This window comes from Vulpes vulpes, chromosome 12 (genome assembly GCF_048418805.1).
Source record: "Vulpes vulpes isolate BD-2025 chromosome 12, VulVul3, whole genome shotgun sequence".
NCBI classification, from domain to species: domain Eukaryota; kingdom Metazoa; phylum Chordata; class Mammalia; order Carnivora; family Canidae; genus Vulpes; species Vulpes vulpes.
The window spans coordinates 69418098-69437633 of record NC_132791.1 but is presented as its reverse complement, the minus strand read 5'-3'; the positions used below and the strand labels follow the sequence as shown (position 1 = coordinate 69437633).

Here is a 19536-nt window from a genome sequence, read left to right as displayed (position 1 = left end):
ATATAAAGAACCAATCAGAGCTGAAAAATACAATAATAAGTGAAAAACACACTAGAGGGAATCAACAACAGATCAGAGGCAGGAAATAGATGGAAGACCGGGTAACTCACATTATAGGGGTCCCAGAAGCAAGAGAAAGAAAGGGGCAGGATACTTACCAAAGAAAGAACAGCTGTAAACTTCTCTAACCTGGGGAAAAGAAACAAATATCCAGGTCCAGGAAGTAGACCCAAACAAGATAAACCCAAAAAGGCTGACAGCATAACACGTATTGAAATGACTAAACTTAAAACTTAAATGTTCTGGGGCACCTGGGTGGCTCAGTGGTTGAATGTCTGCCTTTGGCTCAGGTCGTGATCCTGGGGTCCTCGGATGGAGCCTGGAGTTGAGCTCCCTGCTCAGCAGGGAGCCTGCTTCTCTCTTTCCCCCTGCTTCTGCTCTCTCTCTCTCAAACGAATAAATAAGATCTCAAGAAAAGAAAGAAAGGGAGAAAGAGAGAAAGAAAAGAGAAAGAAAAGAGAGAAAGAAAGAAGAAAGAAAGAAAGAAAGAAAGAAAGAAAGAAAGAAAGAAAGGAAGGAAGGTAGTGCTTTTATTTATTTATTTTTTAGGTAGAGAGAGAAAAAGTCTTAAGCAGGCTTCACACCCAGCACAGAGCCTGATGCAGGACTCGGTCTCACAATCCTGAGATCATGACCTAAGCCAAAATCAAGAGTCGGATGCTTAACAGACTGAGCCATCCAGGCACCCCTCTAGGAAGGTAGCGCTTTTAGAATGCCTTTAAACTGAAGTAACCATCAACTTACTATAGACTGTTATATACACTGGATATTATATAGGCACCTCATTGTAACCACAGCCAAAAACCTGTAATAGATACACACAAAATAAAAAGAATCCTAACATACAGCTACCAAGAGCTATCAAACCAAAAGAGAGCAAGAAAAGAAGAAACAGAAAAGAATTGCAAAAACAACCAAAAAACAATAAAATAGCAATAAGTATATACCCATCAATGGTTACTTTAAATGTCAGTGGATTAAATGATTGAATCAGAAGACACCAAGTGATGAGATGAATAGAAAAACAGACCCATCTATATGCTGTTTACAAGAGACTCTCTTTAGACATAGGGACACATACAGACTAAAAAGTACAGGAATGGAAAAAGATATTTCATGCAAATGGAAGGGGGAAAAACCTGGGGTAGCAATACTTACATCAGACAAAATAGACAAACCAGGAGACAAAGAAGGGAATTACATAATGATAAAGGGATCAGTCCAACAAAAGGATATAATTGTAAATATCCATATACCCAACATGGGACCACCTAAATACATAGCAAATGTTAATAGACATAAAGGGATAAGTTGAGAGTAATACAATAATAGTAGGGGACTTTAACGCCCAACTTACATCAATGGATAGATCATCCAGACAGAATCAACCAGGAAACAGTGGCTTTGAACACACATTAGACCATGTGGACCTAACATATATATAAGGAACATACCATCTAAAAACTGCAGAATACGTATTATTTTCAAGTGCACATGGCACACTCTCCAGAACAGAGTACATATTAGGTAAAAGAACAAGTCTCAGAAGTTTAAGAAGATTAACATCATAACAAGCATCTTTTCCAACCAGTCCTCTGAAACTAGAAAACAATTACAAGAAAAAACTGGAAAAAAAAAATACATGGTGGCTATCTAACACGCTACCAAATAATCAATGGGTCTATGAAGAAATCAAAGAAGAAATTTTAAAAAATACCTACAGACAAATGAAAATGAAAACACAATAGTCTAAAATCTTCGGAATGCAGCAAAAGCAGTTCTTAAGGGGAAGTTTATATCTATCCAGGCCTACCTCAAGAAACAAGAACAATCACAAATAACATAACCTTACAGTTAAAGAAACTAGAAAAAAGAACAAATAATGCCCAAAGTTGGTAGTGGGAAAGAAATACTAAACATTAGAGCCAAAGTAAATGAAATCAAGACTAAAAAACAATAGAAGGAATCAAGACTCTGAGAGCTGGTTCATTGAAAAAGTTCAGAAAATGGATAAACCCTTAACCAAACTCCTCAATCAAAAAAAGAGCAAGGACTCAAATATATAAAATTAGAAATGAAAGAGGAGAAGTAACAATGGACATGACAAAAATAAAAAGGATTATGAGAGACTACTACAAAAAAATATATACCAACAAATTGGACAACCTAGAAGAAATGGGCAAATTCCTAGAAACATACAATCTTCCAAGACTGAATCAGCAAGTAGGAAATATGAACACAGCAATTACTAGTAGTAAAACTAAACCCATAACAATAATGAACTCCCAACAAATGTCCAAGACCAAATGGCTTCACAGGTGAATTCTACCAAACATTTAACAAAGAGTTAACACTACTCTTCTCATACTCTTCCAAAAAGTTGAAAGAGGAAGGAATGCTTCCAGATTCATTCTACGAGGTCAGGACTACCCTCATGCCAAAATCAAAGACACTACAAAAAAAAAAAAAAATTACAGGCCAATATTCCTGATAACTATAGATATAAAAATCTTTAGCAAAATATGAGTAAACCACATTGACCAATACATTAAAAGGACCATCCACCAACAAAACAGAAAGGTAATCTATTACTCAATGGGAGAGTGTATTTGCAAATGACAAATAGGGGGTTAATATTCAAAATATATAAAGAACTAATATAATTCAACATCAAAAAACCCCCAAATAATCCCAATTAAAAAATAGTAAGAGGGCCTGAACAGAGATTTTCCAAAGAAGAAACACAGATATCCAACAGGTACATGAAAAGATGTTTAACATCACTTGTCATCTCGGAAAATCCAAATGAAAATGGTTAGGATAAAAAGACAAGATATAACAGGTGTTGATGAAGATGTAGAGATAAGGGACCCCTCATGAACTGTTGGTGGAAATGTAAAATGGAATGGAAAACCATTCCACCATTTCACAATGGAAAACAACATGCTGGTGACTAAAACAAATTAAAACTAGAAATACTATACAATCCACTCTCCCATTTCTGAGTACTGAAAACAAAAACATTTATTAGAAATGATATATGTACCCCTATATTTATTGCATTATTTAAAATAACTAAGATAATGGAAGGAATGTAAGTTTCAATCAATAGATGAATAGATGAAGATGTGATACATATATACAATGGAATATTACTCAGCTATAGAAAAGAATAAAATGTTGCAGTTTGCAACAACATGGATAGAACTAGAGAGTATCATGCCAAGTGAAATAATTCAAACACAAGTACCATATGATTTCATTCATATGTGGAAATTAAATGCATAAACAGAGTTAAAAATAGATAAAGACCAAAAAAGCAAAGCAACAATCAGGCTCTTAAATACCCAGAACAAAACGATGGTTGCCAGAGGAGAGTGGGGTGTTTAGATGGGCAAGATAGTTGAAGGGGAATAAGACATACAAGCTTCCAGTTGTAAAATAAGTAAGTCATGGGGATGAAGTGTACAGCATTGAGAATATGGTCAATATTCTTGTGACAACTTTGTACGGTGACACACAGATGGTAACTGCACTAATGCTGAGCATTTTGTGTCAAGTCACCATGTTGCACACACCCAACTAATGTTATGGTCGCCTAAAATATAAAAAAGAGTTCAAAAAGCTTCTGAATGATGGAGAATGATTTCTGGGACATAACCAAAAGTAAACAAGAACCTAAACACCATACAGTTTCCAAAAGTTTTGCAATCTGTGAAAAATACAGATTGAAGGGTGCTGTTTATGAGAGAAAACTGCAACTCTGGCCTGAAACACTACACAGAAGAAATCTTTTTTTTTTTTCCCTGATGGTCAACAGGGGTAATGATTATAGACATCCTGAAAGCTGAAGAGGACTATAAGGAAGAAGCAGTATGAATATTAAGCATCTGATTATTCTTTCAGGAAGAGATGTAACTTTCTAAGCTTCTCATTGTGTCTCTTAGCTGAATTGAACAATTTCCATGAAAAATTATTCACTGTACACAAGTTTCCAGAGGAACAGTTTCATACAGAAATGGTTTCTCTGTTTGACAACATTAGCCACATAAAATAGTATGTTTGAAAGCAGGACACACTATTTGTTGCATAGGATATTAGGAGAGATTATTCCACGTAATTCCAAAAGTTTACATGCCGCTCTGCAGGTCAAAAATGGCCAAGTAGGTGTATGTACCCAGAATGATCTAATGATTTCAAAATGAAAATGCAATAATTTGTCATGGAGCTGGGTGAGACAGGACCAGCTATTTTGTAGGTTTGCAGTTCATCCCCTCACAGAGGTGGTGTGTTTATCTTATGGAAATATTATGACTCTTCATTCGCATCTGAACTGAGAAGAAATCCTGGAGTTTGGCCCTCTGCATACTTCCATTTGGGAAAGGAACATGAAAGTAAGCAACTCTGATAGCCCAGCCATGATTTTTAAAGGAGCTAGGTGTACCACAAAAGATAATTATACATATTAATGTCCACTGTGGGTGTTTCCAATTCTGTTAAGGATTCGCAATAAGATCCCTAATAAGAACATCATTATGCAGTTATATAATTTGGGTTCCTACTTTGTATCTTAGCAAGTGAACAGAGATCCTGGAGGATTTAATCTGTCTAGCTTTTACCTTGTGCTTGGTGACAGAGCCCAGTGGGTGAAAACACAAAATGGGTTCACTTGGCCTTGACCCGTTCCAAAGCTACAGTGTTCACCCAACCACATACCTGCTCTGGAGGGACACAGGCGGCATGTGGTGTCCATGTCCAGGCTTGGAAACGTTATCTATGTTTGTCCCAGGCATCCTGGGGACATCTGCCCACAGCACAAGAGGCAACATTTTACACATTTTACTGTAGTTAGGAGAATGAGAAGCAGGAAACTCTCTTGCTTAAGTCAGAGATTATGTCCCATCCTTTTAAATTTGAGAAGAGCAGAGGCACTGCACCAAAATAACTCTCTGAAGGAAGAGGCAAGAGGAAAAAAGCCAGAGAAATAGATTTCTTCTTTAAGAATCAAAGTAGTCGAAAACAAAGGAAAATTATAAACAAAGTACCCTTTAAAACAAGTGAAGTAAGTCAAAAGGAGGACAATTATCATATGGTGTCACTCATATGGGGAATATAAAAAATAGTGAAAGGAATTATAGGGGAAAGGAGAGAAAATGGGAAAATCAGAGAGGGTGACAGAACATGAGAGACCCCTAACTCTGAGCAATGAACAAGGGTAGTGGAAGGAGAGGTGGGTGGGGGTTAGGGTGGCTGGGTGACGGGCACTGAGGGGGGGCCACTTGACAGGATGAGCACTGGGTGTTATACTGTATGTTGGCAAATTGAAGTCCAATAAAAAAATATACAAAAAAAACAAAACAAAACAGGGCTCTAATAACAGGTATCTAAATAGGTTTGAGCAAAGCAAAGTTTCAATTCAAAGCCAATCAGTTTTCAGGGCTCTTATGGTTTATCAAATATTAGTACACTTAACAATGTTGTTTACTTTACTACTATGGCTTTAATTTGTTATTATTACCTATAAATCAGCAATAGAACATTTTCATATTCTTTCTACCTATGAAGGTGGTTTTAAGGCATCTGGGTAAGTACTATTACTTTTAATTAGTATTACTTTTCTGGCCTTTGTTTTCTCAAAATACCTGCTTATTAATATGCCTTTCAAAATGTTTCTGAATAAAGATTTTAATTAGAGTTGAGCATGAGTCAGGCAGAGCCAGTGTTCATGTTTCCCTTCTATTGCTCCTTATTTTTTGATGTGGAGGAAAGAAGTTCTATTTCACAGTGGTGTGTTGGCCCATTAATTGGCACTAGAATGATTACAGCTACTAATTTTGGAGGGGCCATAGCTAGGATTCCCCCCATAGCAACTATCATGGTGTCTAACATGTAGTAGACACTTAATAAATTTGTTGAATTCATAAATGGCTATTAGGGAAGACTTAGATCCTGGGTCTCTTTTGTAACCTGTCTACCCTTTTTATCAAAAGGGTCCTTTGGTTGATAAATATGTATCTGTGGTTTGTGATTAGAAGTTTTTTGGATACAAAGTATATACTATGGTGTCAAATATTTAGTACCAGTTATGCCCAAAGCATGGAGCTAGAGAGACACAAAGATTAGTGACAAGGCCCCTGCCCTCTGAGAGTTTGTAAATGCCCCCAAAGGGCAAGAGGGAGCTTTTGGGTTATTTTGTGAGATGACTGGATGGCAGGGTTCTTAACTTCATAAACAAAAGAAACCTGCCCTCTAAATCAACTTCCCTTTCATCTGAATGATGTAGACCCACTTCTTTTCTCCAGTTGGCTATCCTGCCCTGTAACAATCCTGCCCTGTAACAATCCTGCACCATTGTTCAAACTTATAGAACACAGAGATACTTCCTACCCTGTTTTCTCACTGTTCCCTTTCCCTTTTGGCCCTAAGAGGGACTGGATAAACCTACTTATCTTGGACACATGTGTGATCACTAGGCAGAGAGTACGTGTTTCTACTCTTGGATGTTTGTTGTGTAGCCTCCATCTTGAAAAGTACCAGTTAAGTGGGATGCCTTCAGAGTTTTATTCTTGTGTTTCAAAACCTATTAGGGAGTTAGAAAGGGGAATGTTTCAACATAAATGCATCTGTCTCACAGTTTTTAAAAGCAGCTGTAGGGATTTCATTTTCAAATGAGGAATCATTTTCATTTTTAGCCTGTCAACTGCAATGAGCATTTTGTGCATACCAATCCTGCCACGAAGACTTTGGAGGTGTTACCCACCCCAATGATCTCAGAAATAGAGGTTCCCTACTCCACTTCGGCCATTTCCCCACCATCCCAAAGAGAAAAAAAAATCATTTAAAATACATTGAGGACAAGCAGCAAATCGCCTTTTTAAAGATTTAAGAACTTGAGTAATTTGGCATTTGCTGTTTATGGGTGGGAATCCACAGCAAAAATCAGTTGTTATGTTCTCTTGCAAACATTAGTATGTTCAACTGCTGTGTTACTGTCCCATCTGTTTTTCCCAAGTTTTCTAGCTTCCTCCTCTGTGTCTTGAGCTGATAAAATCAAGGAGGAGGCATCCACCAGGGCCCCTTACTATCTTCCGGGGAGCCAAAGCTGTTCAGACAGCTGAGACTTCCCTTCACTGGCCCTTCTGTCACTTAGTGGGGAAGGGTCTATTCCAATCCCAGTCAGTGTTGGCCAGTAATTTCCAGCCCCTCTCCCTTTAAAATCAAGGTCCACAACCCTTGGTCACCTACATAGCATCCTAACCTCTGAAAAGGACATAAAGAGCAGATGGAAAAGCCTTCCCAAAGGTGACTCCTACCCCTGTAAAGAAGAGAAATCTGTTTCTCTAAGAATGAAGAGCCAAGAATTTCACTGGAATACCTTTTAATTTCACTGCAGATGGTGGTGATGTTTCCTGGATGCACTGCTGGTGCTCAGCACCTAAGGTTTTCAGCCATATTTCTGCTGGTTTCAGAATGAATGTTCTCTCTGCAGAGTCTGTTGAATATCCAGAGGAAATGCATCATAAAGCAAAGCCACTGCTAAAAGCAGTTTTAAGAAACAAGTCATCTTCTTAAAGCAGGTTCTAGCAATACAATTTCACACAAAGAAACCTTTATAGCAGCACAAACAGGATTCACCATCAGCCACCAGACCTGATGTTTTCTATGCTAAAAGTGAAAAACATACACATCCTTGGGACCTGAGTTATAATTCTAAGACTCTTCCTTATTGAAAACTAAGGCCTGAAAAGGACTTCAGAAATAATTCTCTACTCTTCTTATGTTGGGAAGAGAAAACTACAAAGTTTTGTTTTCCTACAAAGTTTAGCTAGTCTCCTTGGCCCAAGTTGGTTAGTCCAAAGTCAAGAACTTAGAACCATTTTTCAAGTCCAGTTCACTGCTCTGTCTTCCCCACCACTTTGCCTTTCTTACAAAGTCATCTTCCTCTACCCAGCCCCCACAGAAACATCCTTCATCCATCACTCAGAAGAATTCAATGGATCAACTTTTTTGTTCTTGTTATTAGTTTCAGAGGTAGAGATTAGTGATTCATCAATTGCATATAATATCCAGTGCTCATCACATCAAGTGCCCTCCTTAACGCCCATCACCCAGTTACCTCATCCCTACCCACCTCCCCTCTAGCAACCCTTAGTTCATTTCCTTTTTTTTTTTTTTTTTTTCAGTTCATTTCCTAGAGTTAAGAGTCTCATGTTTTGCCTCATGGGTCAACTTTTTAGAGGAAGTTATTAATAATAAGCCTAAGTGAAACTTCTGAGTCATCAGACCCTGTACTGTGAGCAGGGAAGAGGCTGAACATGACCCTGGCTGGGCCTTTCTCAGGTTTCAGGAATTGTTGAGGATGCTAATCAAGAAAGCAAATGCTTGAATATTACCAGAAAGTATTCACACCTTCCAACAGCAGCAATAGGTCTTGGCAGCATTACTAAAATACTTCGATCTTTCAGGTTTGTCTCATCCATTTGCAATGCAGTGTACCTAAATCAACCAACAAAATCAGGACAACATAGACTCTCTGTCAGTTAGCTCATTAAAAGTGTGTGAACAGGCAAACAGTTTGCTAAGTCACCCCAGGAGGGCAGAAGAATAATCGGTCTGCTTGGACATTCAGCGGTGGAAACATACCCTTCCTGTAGTTTGCAGCCAAAAATGCCAAACAAGCTTGCAAAAGACAAGATTCACCTTGGCCTTCTGGCACTTTGCCTTCCTCCAGGGAAATGAAGAACATGGTGATAACAATTGCACTAAGGGGTGGGGAAATCAACACCTCTTTTTTTCCTGTAGCTTTGCCAGACAGGTGACAAGCACTTCTTGACTTAAGAGAGAGAGGGAGGGAGGGAGGGAGGGAGGGAGGAAGGAAGGGAGGGAGGGAGGGAGGAAGGAAGGAAGGAACGAACGAACGAACGAACGAACGAACTGGTTGAATAAAAAGGTTCCTAAGGGGTAGAGGTTGTCCCAGAAAGAGATCAGTACCTCCCTAATATTCCATTTTAAATGTGGTTTCCAGATAGAAACAGGTACTTTTTAACAGGCACAGATTCAAGACAAATACATATATTTGAGAAACAGTTACTAAACAGAGCTAAACATGATCATTCAGTTGACAAATATGACCCCCAGCCACGTTGCAAAGGACTCTGCTCTGGAATTTATCAACTGCTTTGTTCGTTTGTTTGTTTTCTTAACAGGTGAAAAACGCAGCTGCCAATGTACTCAGGGAAACATGGCTAATTTACAAAAATACCAAGCTAGTAAAAAAGATAGATCATGCAAAAGTAAGAAAACATCAACGAAAATTCTTGCAAGCTATTCATCAGTAAGTACCATTTCTCATTCATTGTCATCCTGCTTGTGTAGCTCTGGGTCTGAATTCTCACACTCAGTCATTCTTCTCTCGTGAGAGAGGGAAAAAGAAAACATTGTCATGTCTGTGCCCAGAAGACATTATTTGGCAATTTAGTAATTCCATAAATGAAAGCCTGAGAAAACTGTCCATTCTTTTGAGGACTAAAAAGCATTCGTTATTGGGAGAATAGTCATTAATATATTAATTAAAATGTCTCCTCAGTTTCTCTCTTTAGAAACAATATTTTCCATTGCAATTGTATTTCTTAATGTAGCTTAGTTATTCGTCTAGTTTGCTCTAAGATGTTTAGTTCGTATCTACTGCAAAATCTTGAAAAACATTTAATATTTTATGACATATCTGGATTTTTTAACAAGATGTTTATATGAAGGTAGTATAGGCACTTGATTTAATAGTTGTATTTTTTAATTAGTCTTTACTCAGGACTTGGGGGAATTTCTATATGCTATGTGTCCATTATAGATTATATAGTGCCTTTAGGCCTTCCACTTTTGTATCATTATTCTGACTTCATCCAGACCACCGTGATTCCGCTTAAGTTTTTCATGCCATTTTGTTGTTCTGCTGTATATAACTATCATAGACTTTTAAAGGACAAGTGCCTATGTAGTGAGTTTCAATAATGACTTGAAAGCACCAGCTCTTTCTCCCCCAGGCTGGCAGCGTCCTTACCGTAAGTACCTTCCTGTGGGCATCAGTCTTGAGGCTGTGCAGCCTTGGTCCTAGCTCAATGCCATTTCTGTGTGGGGAAGAGCAGATCTGTCACATTCGTGGGTCAGAAAAAGTAGCTTTCCTCATTCAGCCTACCAGGGAAATTACGGAAAGATGGGTAAACACGAGGCATCCTCATTAGACAGCAAGATGTGCCTTTCTCAAGCTGCCTAGCATGGCAGACCAGAAAGCTCTGAAGCTGGAGTTTTTCATGCAATATCCTCAGGTGGTACAGACTCTACATACCACACTTAGAGTCCATGGGAGGTCACTAAGCTTTCAAATGTCTACCCTGTCACCTCTCCATCCAACTGTGCGTTTTTATATAGCTATCACCGAACATGTGGACAATGTCTAGAAATTGCTACCTTCCTTAATGAGAATAAAATCAGGGCACCCTGAGGTCTAAAACAGAGGGAGATTTTGCACGTCCAGTAGAGTAGCTGGCCCTCATGGCTACTCAGAGCTCTTCAGTCATGTTTTTGCTGCCACCAGCACCAAAGTGACATCATCTCTCTCTTATCTCTGGGACTTCACACTGGGGCCCCAACTCTTTTTTATCCCATTGTAAGGAAAGGCTAGAATGTTAAGATAATACTCTGTCAAAGTCTGGGAAACACTGGGGAATCCTGGCTCAGATCTGACTCCCAAGAGGAAACTGCTTTCTGGAGATCAAGACTGCCCTTACAACCGAATGCCACCCCCTAGGAGCCTCCATATCTTGATTCCTTAAAGTTTAGATCTTAGAGAGCGAGTCCGCTGAGAGATGCTGAGCCTTCACCTCTGAGGATAGTCTTCTCCTCAGGGTTCCCCAAGTACACCTCTCCTGGTAGAGTGGTCATTCCTACACGACCACCCCACCCAGCCGTACCACATAGAAACCCAACACTCATATACGAGATACCTGTGGCATACTGTGGAAACATCATTCTTTGTACTTTTAATGTTTCAATACTAACCTATATTGTTCAAGCATATTAAAAAAGAAAACTTACCCCTGTGGAGGTGGGTAGGTGTGGTCCATCCCTGGGTCCAGCGGCCACACATCCCATTTTCTCTGGGATCACATTTATAACCCCTCTGTCAGTTCCATGTACCTATTATTTAGACAATGAAACGGGACTGGCCTTTGGTGCCATTGACAAATTTCTATATAACGGAATTATTGGAAAAACTGCTTTGATGGTTTCTGTAATAATTTTGTAGCCGCATGTGAATGGTGGGTATTTATATACTTAATGTATCTTGTCACAAAGTCATTTATGCTCCAATCTCGGGTGGCGGGGGGTGGAGGGCGGCCTACGGGTGTTCACTGTAAATTTTTTTCAACTTTGCTATAGGTTTGGAAATTTTTTATAATGTGTTAGAAAAAAATACTGGATGAAGCAAAGTTGGAAGTTAGATTGCTAGAAGGTGCACTGACCCAATCTTAAGGGTTTCGGTTCCATGGGGCTTCCAGCAAACTGCTGCGGGGTGGAGTAACAGAGGAAACCATTCATGATTCTTCTGCTTCTTGCAGACATTTCTCATTCTGTTTCTTCAGTAGCAACATGTACTTCTGAAGTATAGAAGCTTTGAGCAATGCAAACGTTCTGAATTGTTTTATAATTTACTTTGGGGTTATCAGATTTCCTTTGAGGTGGGAGGGTACTTATACTTTGTAAAAAAAAAAAAAAAGTATAGCTGAGAATTTATAAGGGCTGGGTTTGGCTAGATTATTCTAATCATGCCTAAACTCTCATTTTAAGTTAGTGAGTGAAGTCATGCAGGAAAGCACACAGGGCTCGATTCTTCAGGGCAAGGTTCCCATTGCCCACTATTTAGACACAGATTGACAAATTCATTTGCTAGAGCTCTGCTGGCCTCACCCATCCTCTGATGTGTCCTGAGAGCTTTTCCGGAGCTCTGTCAGGACTCCCTTCTTCCTAGCATCTCTCCATGACACATGGCCTCCCCTAGGGTCCTCTAGACATGCCTGCTCCTCCAGGCCCCGTCCTCTTCGGTACGGATCTTTTGGGATCATCACTTATAGTGCCATGGAGCATTCTGTTTCTCTAGACCTTTGAGCACTTTTTCTGGTATCAGCTTTACCTTTTTAAAGTTTATCGTTCTTCCATTTCAACTACAGACCCAGCAATCAACAGGAACTTGTCTCCAAGCTGAGAAATTCAGTAAAAGGGAATTTCTCTAATGCTGAGCCTTTGGATTACCCACTTTCCAGAATGCCAGACTTCTAAACGGCCCCAAATCAGAAGAGATGTACCCCCTTCCCAAAACACCGACAACATTATGATCCTGTTGTTGGGAGTATTGCCCTTTTAACCCTAAGACATTCACATGAGGCCCAAATGGGTCCTGTCTTTTCCTTAGACACCATGTATCAAAGAGGCCATAATGACCCAAGAGAGGTTCCACCTTCTGAACCCTAGTTCTGGAGAAAGTGCTGTGTTTCAGGTGGGACAGTCTCACAGCTGAGAAGGATGGTGATCTAATTGAACAGTTTTTTTCTTTGATCACTGTTCCAAAATCCTGCAGAACTTTAACAGGATCTTTCAGCCAATGAATCGAGCCCCCTGTGCACTACTGAACGCCACACTGTGTTATTTTGTTCTGGAATATTTTACAGTTTCTTTTCTTTTGTTTTGTCTTTTTATTTCAACAAAATGAAAATAGAGCTCGGAAGTAAGTTGTGTGAGCCACTCCCCTCAACATTTGCAGAATTTTCTACCGGCTGCATGCACCCAAGCGGATCCTTTATTTGTGAATTCTAGTAGTCTGATTGCTGCTATGGAAATGTGATCCAAAATCATGATATTTTCCTGTGATAAGTGAAGTTCACAAGGAAGAAGTCAACATATGTTCCTTATTCTTCTTATCTGGGGCAGGGAGTAAAATACACATCTGCAGGTTACCTTTTATTCTGGCAGCTACAGCTTTAAGCAGGCTTTTTCTGCCAGTTCCAGGGCACAGGCAGTCTCAGGAGCAGTGAGGCAAGATGACTTGAGTTCAGGGAGCTCAAGGGATTCCAATCAAATAGGGCTGCTCCATGGCAGCTTTCCAGACAAGTTGCAAAGAAAATGGGCAAAATTCTACTGTCAGAAACACAATATTGGAACTAAAGAGAAGCAAAGGAGGCTTCGTGGTTTGAAATACAGAGTCTCCACTTCAGCTAAGGGACCAGCCCTGGATACTGGCCAGGCTCAGGACTTCGCTCACCAGTAGCTGGAGGCTTCTGACTGTTCCCCAAACCTGAACTACTCACATGCCTACCATTCTATTACTTAAATTTGAAAACAAAGCCTGATGCAAATCCCTATCACAAAAATTACCATTCCCAGCCAGGAGAGGCAAAGGTGGCATCAGCCGACAATTGAAACACTGGAGTTGAATTCTAGACACGGACTGTTGCCGCAGAAAGCTCTCAGCTGCAAGCCTGCTCTCTCTTTTTTTCAAAAAGGAGAGACTCGCAGGTGTTGAGAGATAAAAACAGGATAGGACCAGCCTGCGACATTTTTCTTGTAATAATCAAGAATTGGAAGAGAATTCAAGAGAATAACTGTCTCTCCATCTGGTTCAGTACTCAAGGTTTTCTTTCTTTTTTTTTTTTTTTGAGTGTCACTTAGCCCTCTCGAGCACCTCTGCTGGGATAAATCCAGCACTTCAGAAACACTGTCCTAACCTAACCCACTTCCTTTCCTACATTAAGAAACCGAAGGTCAAGTTAGGGCCAGGGAGGATGGAGCCAGTATCCCGCGCCTTTGTTCTCTTTAGTACATTTCTGTAGAATGACCTCCACACGTTTCAAGGTTTCTTTTTTTTCCCTTTTTTTTTTTTTTTTGGCAGGGGGAAGGTCAGGGACTTGTTTTTAAAAGGCTTACATCAAGAACGGTAATCCTTGTTAAGTACTTAGAGAAACCTATCTCAACGACGTGTTAGACTTAAACTCATATTTGTAAATTCCTATTACACTTAAACACATTCCATCTCTAGACTAGCACACAAAGGAGCCAATTAACATAGTTCCAGGCATCCTAATAGAGAAACACAGACTTCACAACCACAAGTTATAACCCTAAGCTGTTTCAGATGGTTAAATATCGTGTTATAGGCAGGTGTCAATTAAACCCATACTGGCAGAAGGAACTCTATCTTCACTGTCAAGCAGATTTGGTGACATATTGGATATCATAGTTTCAAAACAAAAATCACTGCACATCATGAACATTTGTTGCAAAAATCTCCCTGGCAGTAAAATCTTGCCCTGTGAATTTTTTTTATCCTTTTTTTTTTTTTTTTTTTGTAATTACCTCTCATTTTAAATTGGGAAATTGAGATTATTCTTCCCAACATCAACACCATATTTTGCAAACAATGTGTCATCAAGGTAAATAAGGTGAGCGTGGCCTTTTTTTTTTTTTTAATAAGTAGCTGAGAGAGTCTTGTTCCTCTCCTGGAGCATGGCTTGGAATTGTTGGCTTAAAGAACAATAAAACACTTTTCTCTTGTTGGAAAAATCTTAATTTCTTGGTACAGAGTAAGCAATGAATAGATATTTTTTGAAATATTACAGTAGATAAGGAATAGTAAGAATTTTCATTCAGAAATATTTTTTTTAAAGTGGTCTTTTTGACTGTCAGATACTCGCAATGATATTTCGAAGTATCTAAAAGTAACTTTACAAGTAGCAGTCCCATCTGTCAGACATTTTAATTGTCCGCTGACTTTTATCTACAATAAAAAAATTAAGGGAAATTCTCCCCAGGAAATGGTCTGGCTCCCCTTCAAATTCATGGCTGCTTAAGATAAAAGTCAAGCACAATAGAATGAAGAATAAGGGAATTATGTGTTTTGAGTTATTGTGCTGCTGGTTGAATAAAAGCTTTATTGTTGCTAATAAGAATCTCACTTATCACTGTGTTTCATCAGGTTCAAATACCTAACCCAATCCATCTCCAACTGAACAGGGCTATGCCCCGTATCCAGTCATGTAGGCATAGGAAGGTGCTCACTGCCCGAACATTGATGAAATTCCCGTCGCTTTGCCTATTTCTTCCTATGTCTATTTGAAACGATACTGGGATTTTAAGGAATGTTTTGGCTTTTCTCATATGGTTAAATCCTTATGAGCCTTTCTCCGTTCAACTTTTAACTCCCTGGGAAATAGTTGTCCTAAGGACACCTCATATTCTCTCTCTCTCTCTCTCTCTCTCTCTCTCTCTCTCTCTCTCCTTTCCTTTTTGCGGTGTTGGGGAAGCATGCTTCTCATTGTACCAGATACATAACCAGTTTGGACTTGACCCCAAGTATTCAAGGCATTATCCATGCAGTTCTTTGCTCTTGTCGATTTTCTGCATGCTCTTTGGAAGGCATATGATTGCAGTGGAAAAGAAGGAGCCCTTGTGACTCCAGATTCTGTCTTTTAGATTAAGAAGTGTAAAGATGGAGCAGAGGAAGCTGAATGACCAAGCCAATACCTTGGTGGACCTGGCAAAGGTAAGTTTGGAGGTCTCAAGCCCTCGTGATGAGGCCTGTTGGAATGAAGCACTGCACCCTAACTGATCATGCTTCAGGAGGAAGACACCCCAAATTTGTTTAATGCATCAAGCCAACTAACCACCCTCAAAATGATGACCCAACTTAGAATTTTTCTAAGCCTTTTCCTTCAGATGCTCTTTACCTACATAAATTATTCAACCCCCATTCTAAAAAAATTTCCTATTTACAGGGACTTGAAAATACTGTAAGAAACCTAAGTGGAACATGAAGCAATACTGTTTGGTTTCATATTTGTCATTCAGTCTCATCCCTCTAAGGGCATAACTACACCCTACGCGGGTTTGACCATGATGTTCAGGGCTACCTAGGACTCATCAATAAAATTATTTTTCATTTGCTTTAAGCCCACTCAAAAGCCTGTGGCATTGAAATTTTTTTTTAAATGTAAGAAATTACATCATAACACGAAAGTCATCATTCCCCCCCAAAAAATGGAATCAGCTTTTATAATTTATGATTCTTTTTGAATAAGCTTTATGATCCTTATTTGAAAAATCATACTACTTTTTTTTAAAAGTACATTGATAGTCTCCTGAGTCTTCTGTCACACAAGATTCATCTGGTTGATTTTCAGTTGTTCCTTTCAAATCAACTCCACTTTAAAAATGTGAATATTTGCCAAGAATGACAACCTTCCATTTTCCTGGGCTAATTCCATGGGAGGCATTACAATAGCATGTGTGGAGTTCTTACCCTTTTAACACAAATGCTTTTATAGAGGCAACAGCTCTCTCCTGGGGTGCCTGGGTGGCTTAGTCAGTTAAGCATCCAAATCTTGACTCTGACTAAGGTCATCATCTTAGGGTCTTGAGATGAGCCCTACATTGGGCTCCAGCTTAGCAGGGAGTCTTCTGGAGATTCTCTCTCCCTCTGGCTCCTCTACCCATCCCTACATGCACTCTCTCTCTCAAAATAAACAAATAGATCTTTAAAAATAATAATAATAAAAGGGGGCAACTCCAGTTGGACCTGTACATCTTATTTGTTCAACAAACCAGCTATGCCCTTTAAAAAGCCTCCAGTATCATCTATGAAAATTATACCTATTTGTCCTAGTCTCATGAAATAACATAACTAAATTATATTCATGTTAATGTATGTCAATAACACATACAAGTATATAAAAGTTGAATATTTGAGGTCTTAGAAGATAAAGAATTCAATGACTTACCGTTGGCATTTAAGGTGGGCAACACACATAAATGAGACTTGAATATGTTCTCAATTAATATTTACACACATGGACACATCTTGAACAAAGATGTCACAGACTCCTGGAAATAATATAACATTTTACTATGTATAATATGTAATTATGGATAATATATAATTAATATAATATTATAAATCTATATAATGTCACTTCAGGAGTCTGTCTACAAAGCAAAATGCTCATAGATATATGCTGTGCTATTTCTTTCAAATTATTTTAGTTGCATGCTGCTTATTATGGCTGCAAGGCTGTCATGCCATAAGGGTTCAGTATTTTCTGAATGAATGGATGTGGCTCACATAATCTCAAGACCATGTAGTAAAAAATAATGTGAATGTGCTCTGTGTCCCTGACCAAGCTCAAACTAGGTGTCTGTGTCCTGAATAGTAAACTCTTTTAGTGAATCAGTTCACTTATAATCATTCAGAGGTTATTAAGTAGATAAGAGTATATTTTATAGAGGGATGGACAGTTTCAACCAAGGGTTTGAAACTTAGGAAGAGCAGCAGTGGACTACGATTCATATCTCAGTCCTTCCCTTCCTGGCCTTTCTGTGCCCTCCAGAAACATAATCGAGTGACCAAGTTAGGAATAGCTTTTCTTTTTTTTTTTTCCTTAAAGATTTTATTTATTTATTCATGAGAGACACAGAGAGGGAGAGAGAGGCAGAGACACAGGCAGAGGGAGAATCGTGCTCCAGGCAGGGAGCCCGATGCGAGACTCCGTCCTGGTACTCCAGGATCACACCCTGGGCTGAAGGGAAGTGCTAAACCGCTGAGCCACTCAGGGATCCCCATGAATAGCCTTTCATCAAGACAATCAATTCAAGATTTGCTGGAGACCAAGAACATGTTTCTCTTTTAGACCACTCAGCTCTGATAAACCTGTAGCCAACAGTGTAGACTGGTAACTTAATCTCCCCCAATTTTTTACCTATAAAAAATGCTATGTGACCCAATGTAGAGTCTATAATTTGAAACCGAGGACCACAAAAGATCTTTCAGAACTTTTTCTTGCTTTAAGTTACTAAATTACTTGACCAAATTAATTTGTCCTAAACTTCCTTCATGTTACAACTTCTGAATTTTCTGCTACATCCTAGTACCCTCTGTACTGTTGCATATTGTTCTTTAAATCTGCTTGATGTTAAAAATTAGCCTTGCCCCAATAAATATTATATGTTGCAAAATGAATTTGACATTGCTAACTTTTGTAACTGCCATTAAGAGATTTATATAAATATTAAATCACAACTTTGTCTCTACACTACCAAAAATCACTGGGCATACCACCAGCAGTATCTATATGACATTTTCTGCAACTGCCTCAGATTAAGGCCTAAGATCATTTTCAGGCCTTAATTTCATTTTTAAAAGAATTTTAAAAGAAAAAAAAATTCATTCATTTTCCAAAGAGTGAGGGAAGAAACAGAAGGAGAGAGAGAATCATAAGCAGGTTCCACACCCAGCATGGAGACCAACACCGGACTCAATCTCATAATCCTGAGATCACCACCTGAGTCAAAACCAAGAGTCAGACATTTAGCCAACTGAGGCACCCAGAGATTTTACATTTCTAAATCTTGGCATTGAACAGACATACTGAATCTGCTTTGCAAAGTAAAGTGTTCCGTTAGCTGATGCCCTTGTTTCTTTGTATGCCACCAAAAGGAAACCGGTCCTCAGACTGTGAGAATTGACCATTTGCTTCCAGGGCAAGTGTCCTGAAACCTTTGTTTTTGGTTTCTCTATTCGTCTCCCATCCTGTTTTGCAGACCCAGAACATCATGTATGACATGATTTCTGACCTAAACGAACGGAGTGAAGACTTTGAGAAGAGGATTGTTACCGTGGAAACAAAACTAGAGACTTTGATTGGCAGCATCCACGCCCTCCCTGGGCTAATCAGCCAGACCATCAGGCAACAGCAGAGAGATTTCATTGAGGCTCAGATGGAGAACTATGACAAGCATGTCACCTACAATGCCGAGCGGTCCCGGTCCTCGTCCAGGAGACGGCGGTCCTCCTCCACAGCGCCACCAACTTCATCAGAGAGTAGCTAGAAGAGAATCAGTTAACCACAAAATAAGACTTTTTGCCATCATATGGTCAATATTTTAGCTTTTATTGTAAAGCCCCTATGGTTCTAATCAGCGTTATCCGGGTTCTGATGTCAGAATCCTGGGAACCTGACACTAAGTTTTAGGCCAAAATGAGTGAAAACTCTTTCTTTTCCTTTCAGATGCACAAGGAATGCACCTATTATTGCTATATAGATTGTTCCTCCTGTAATTTCACTAACTTTTTATTCATGCACTTCAAACAAACTTTACTACTACATTATATGATATATAATAAAAAAAAGTTAATTTCTGCACATACTTGTTTGGTCACTTGACATTTCTAAAGGTTCACTTCTTGCCTTGTTTTCAAGCTAAAATGACTGGTTATCTGACACATGTTGATAACTTTCATCACCCTGTCTAGCCAGTTGGAAGAAGGCTTTTAATCGCTCTGTACTCTATTCACAAAGATTTTCCCCCATCATGAAATGTTATTGTCACATTCATTTAATGCGGCCAGCTTACTATTCTTTTTGAGTTCATGATGTC

At 39.1% G+C, this 19536-nt stretch overlaps 1 protein-coding gene across 4 annotated transcripts in view; it reads left to right on the top strand.

Annotated features, from left to right (window-relative positions):
- The window catches only part of KCNN2 (potassium calcium-activated channel subfamily N member 2), a 442631-nt gene extending 423330 nt beyond the window's left edge, over positions 1–19301 (top strand). For all 4 annotated transcript variants that reach the window (XM_072728789.1, XM_072728791.1, XM_072728787.1 and 1 more), the window contains 3 exons: positions 9267–9394; positions 15580–15649; positions 18700–19301. In XM_072728789.1, coding sequence (XP_072584890.1) covers positions 9267–9394; positions 15580–15649; positions 18700–18987 — 486 coding nt within the window. In that variant the 3' untranslated portion in view covers positions 18988–19301. The remainder of the gene's footprint in view (positions 1–9266; positions 9395–15579; positions 15650–18699) is intronic.
- The last annotated feature ends 235 nt before the right edge of the window (positions 19302–19536 follow it).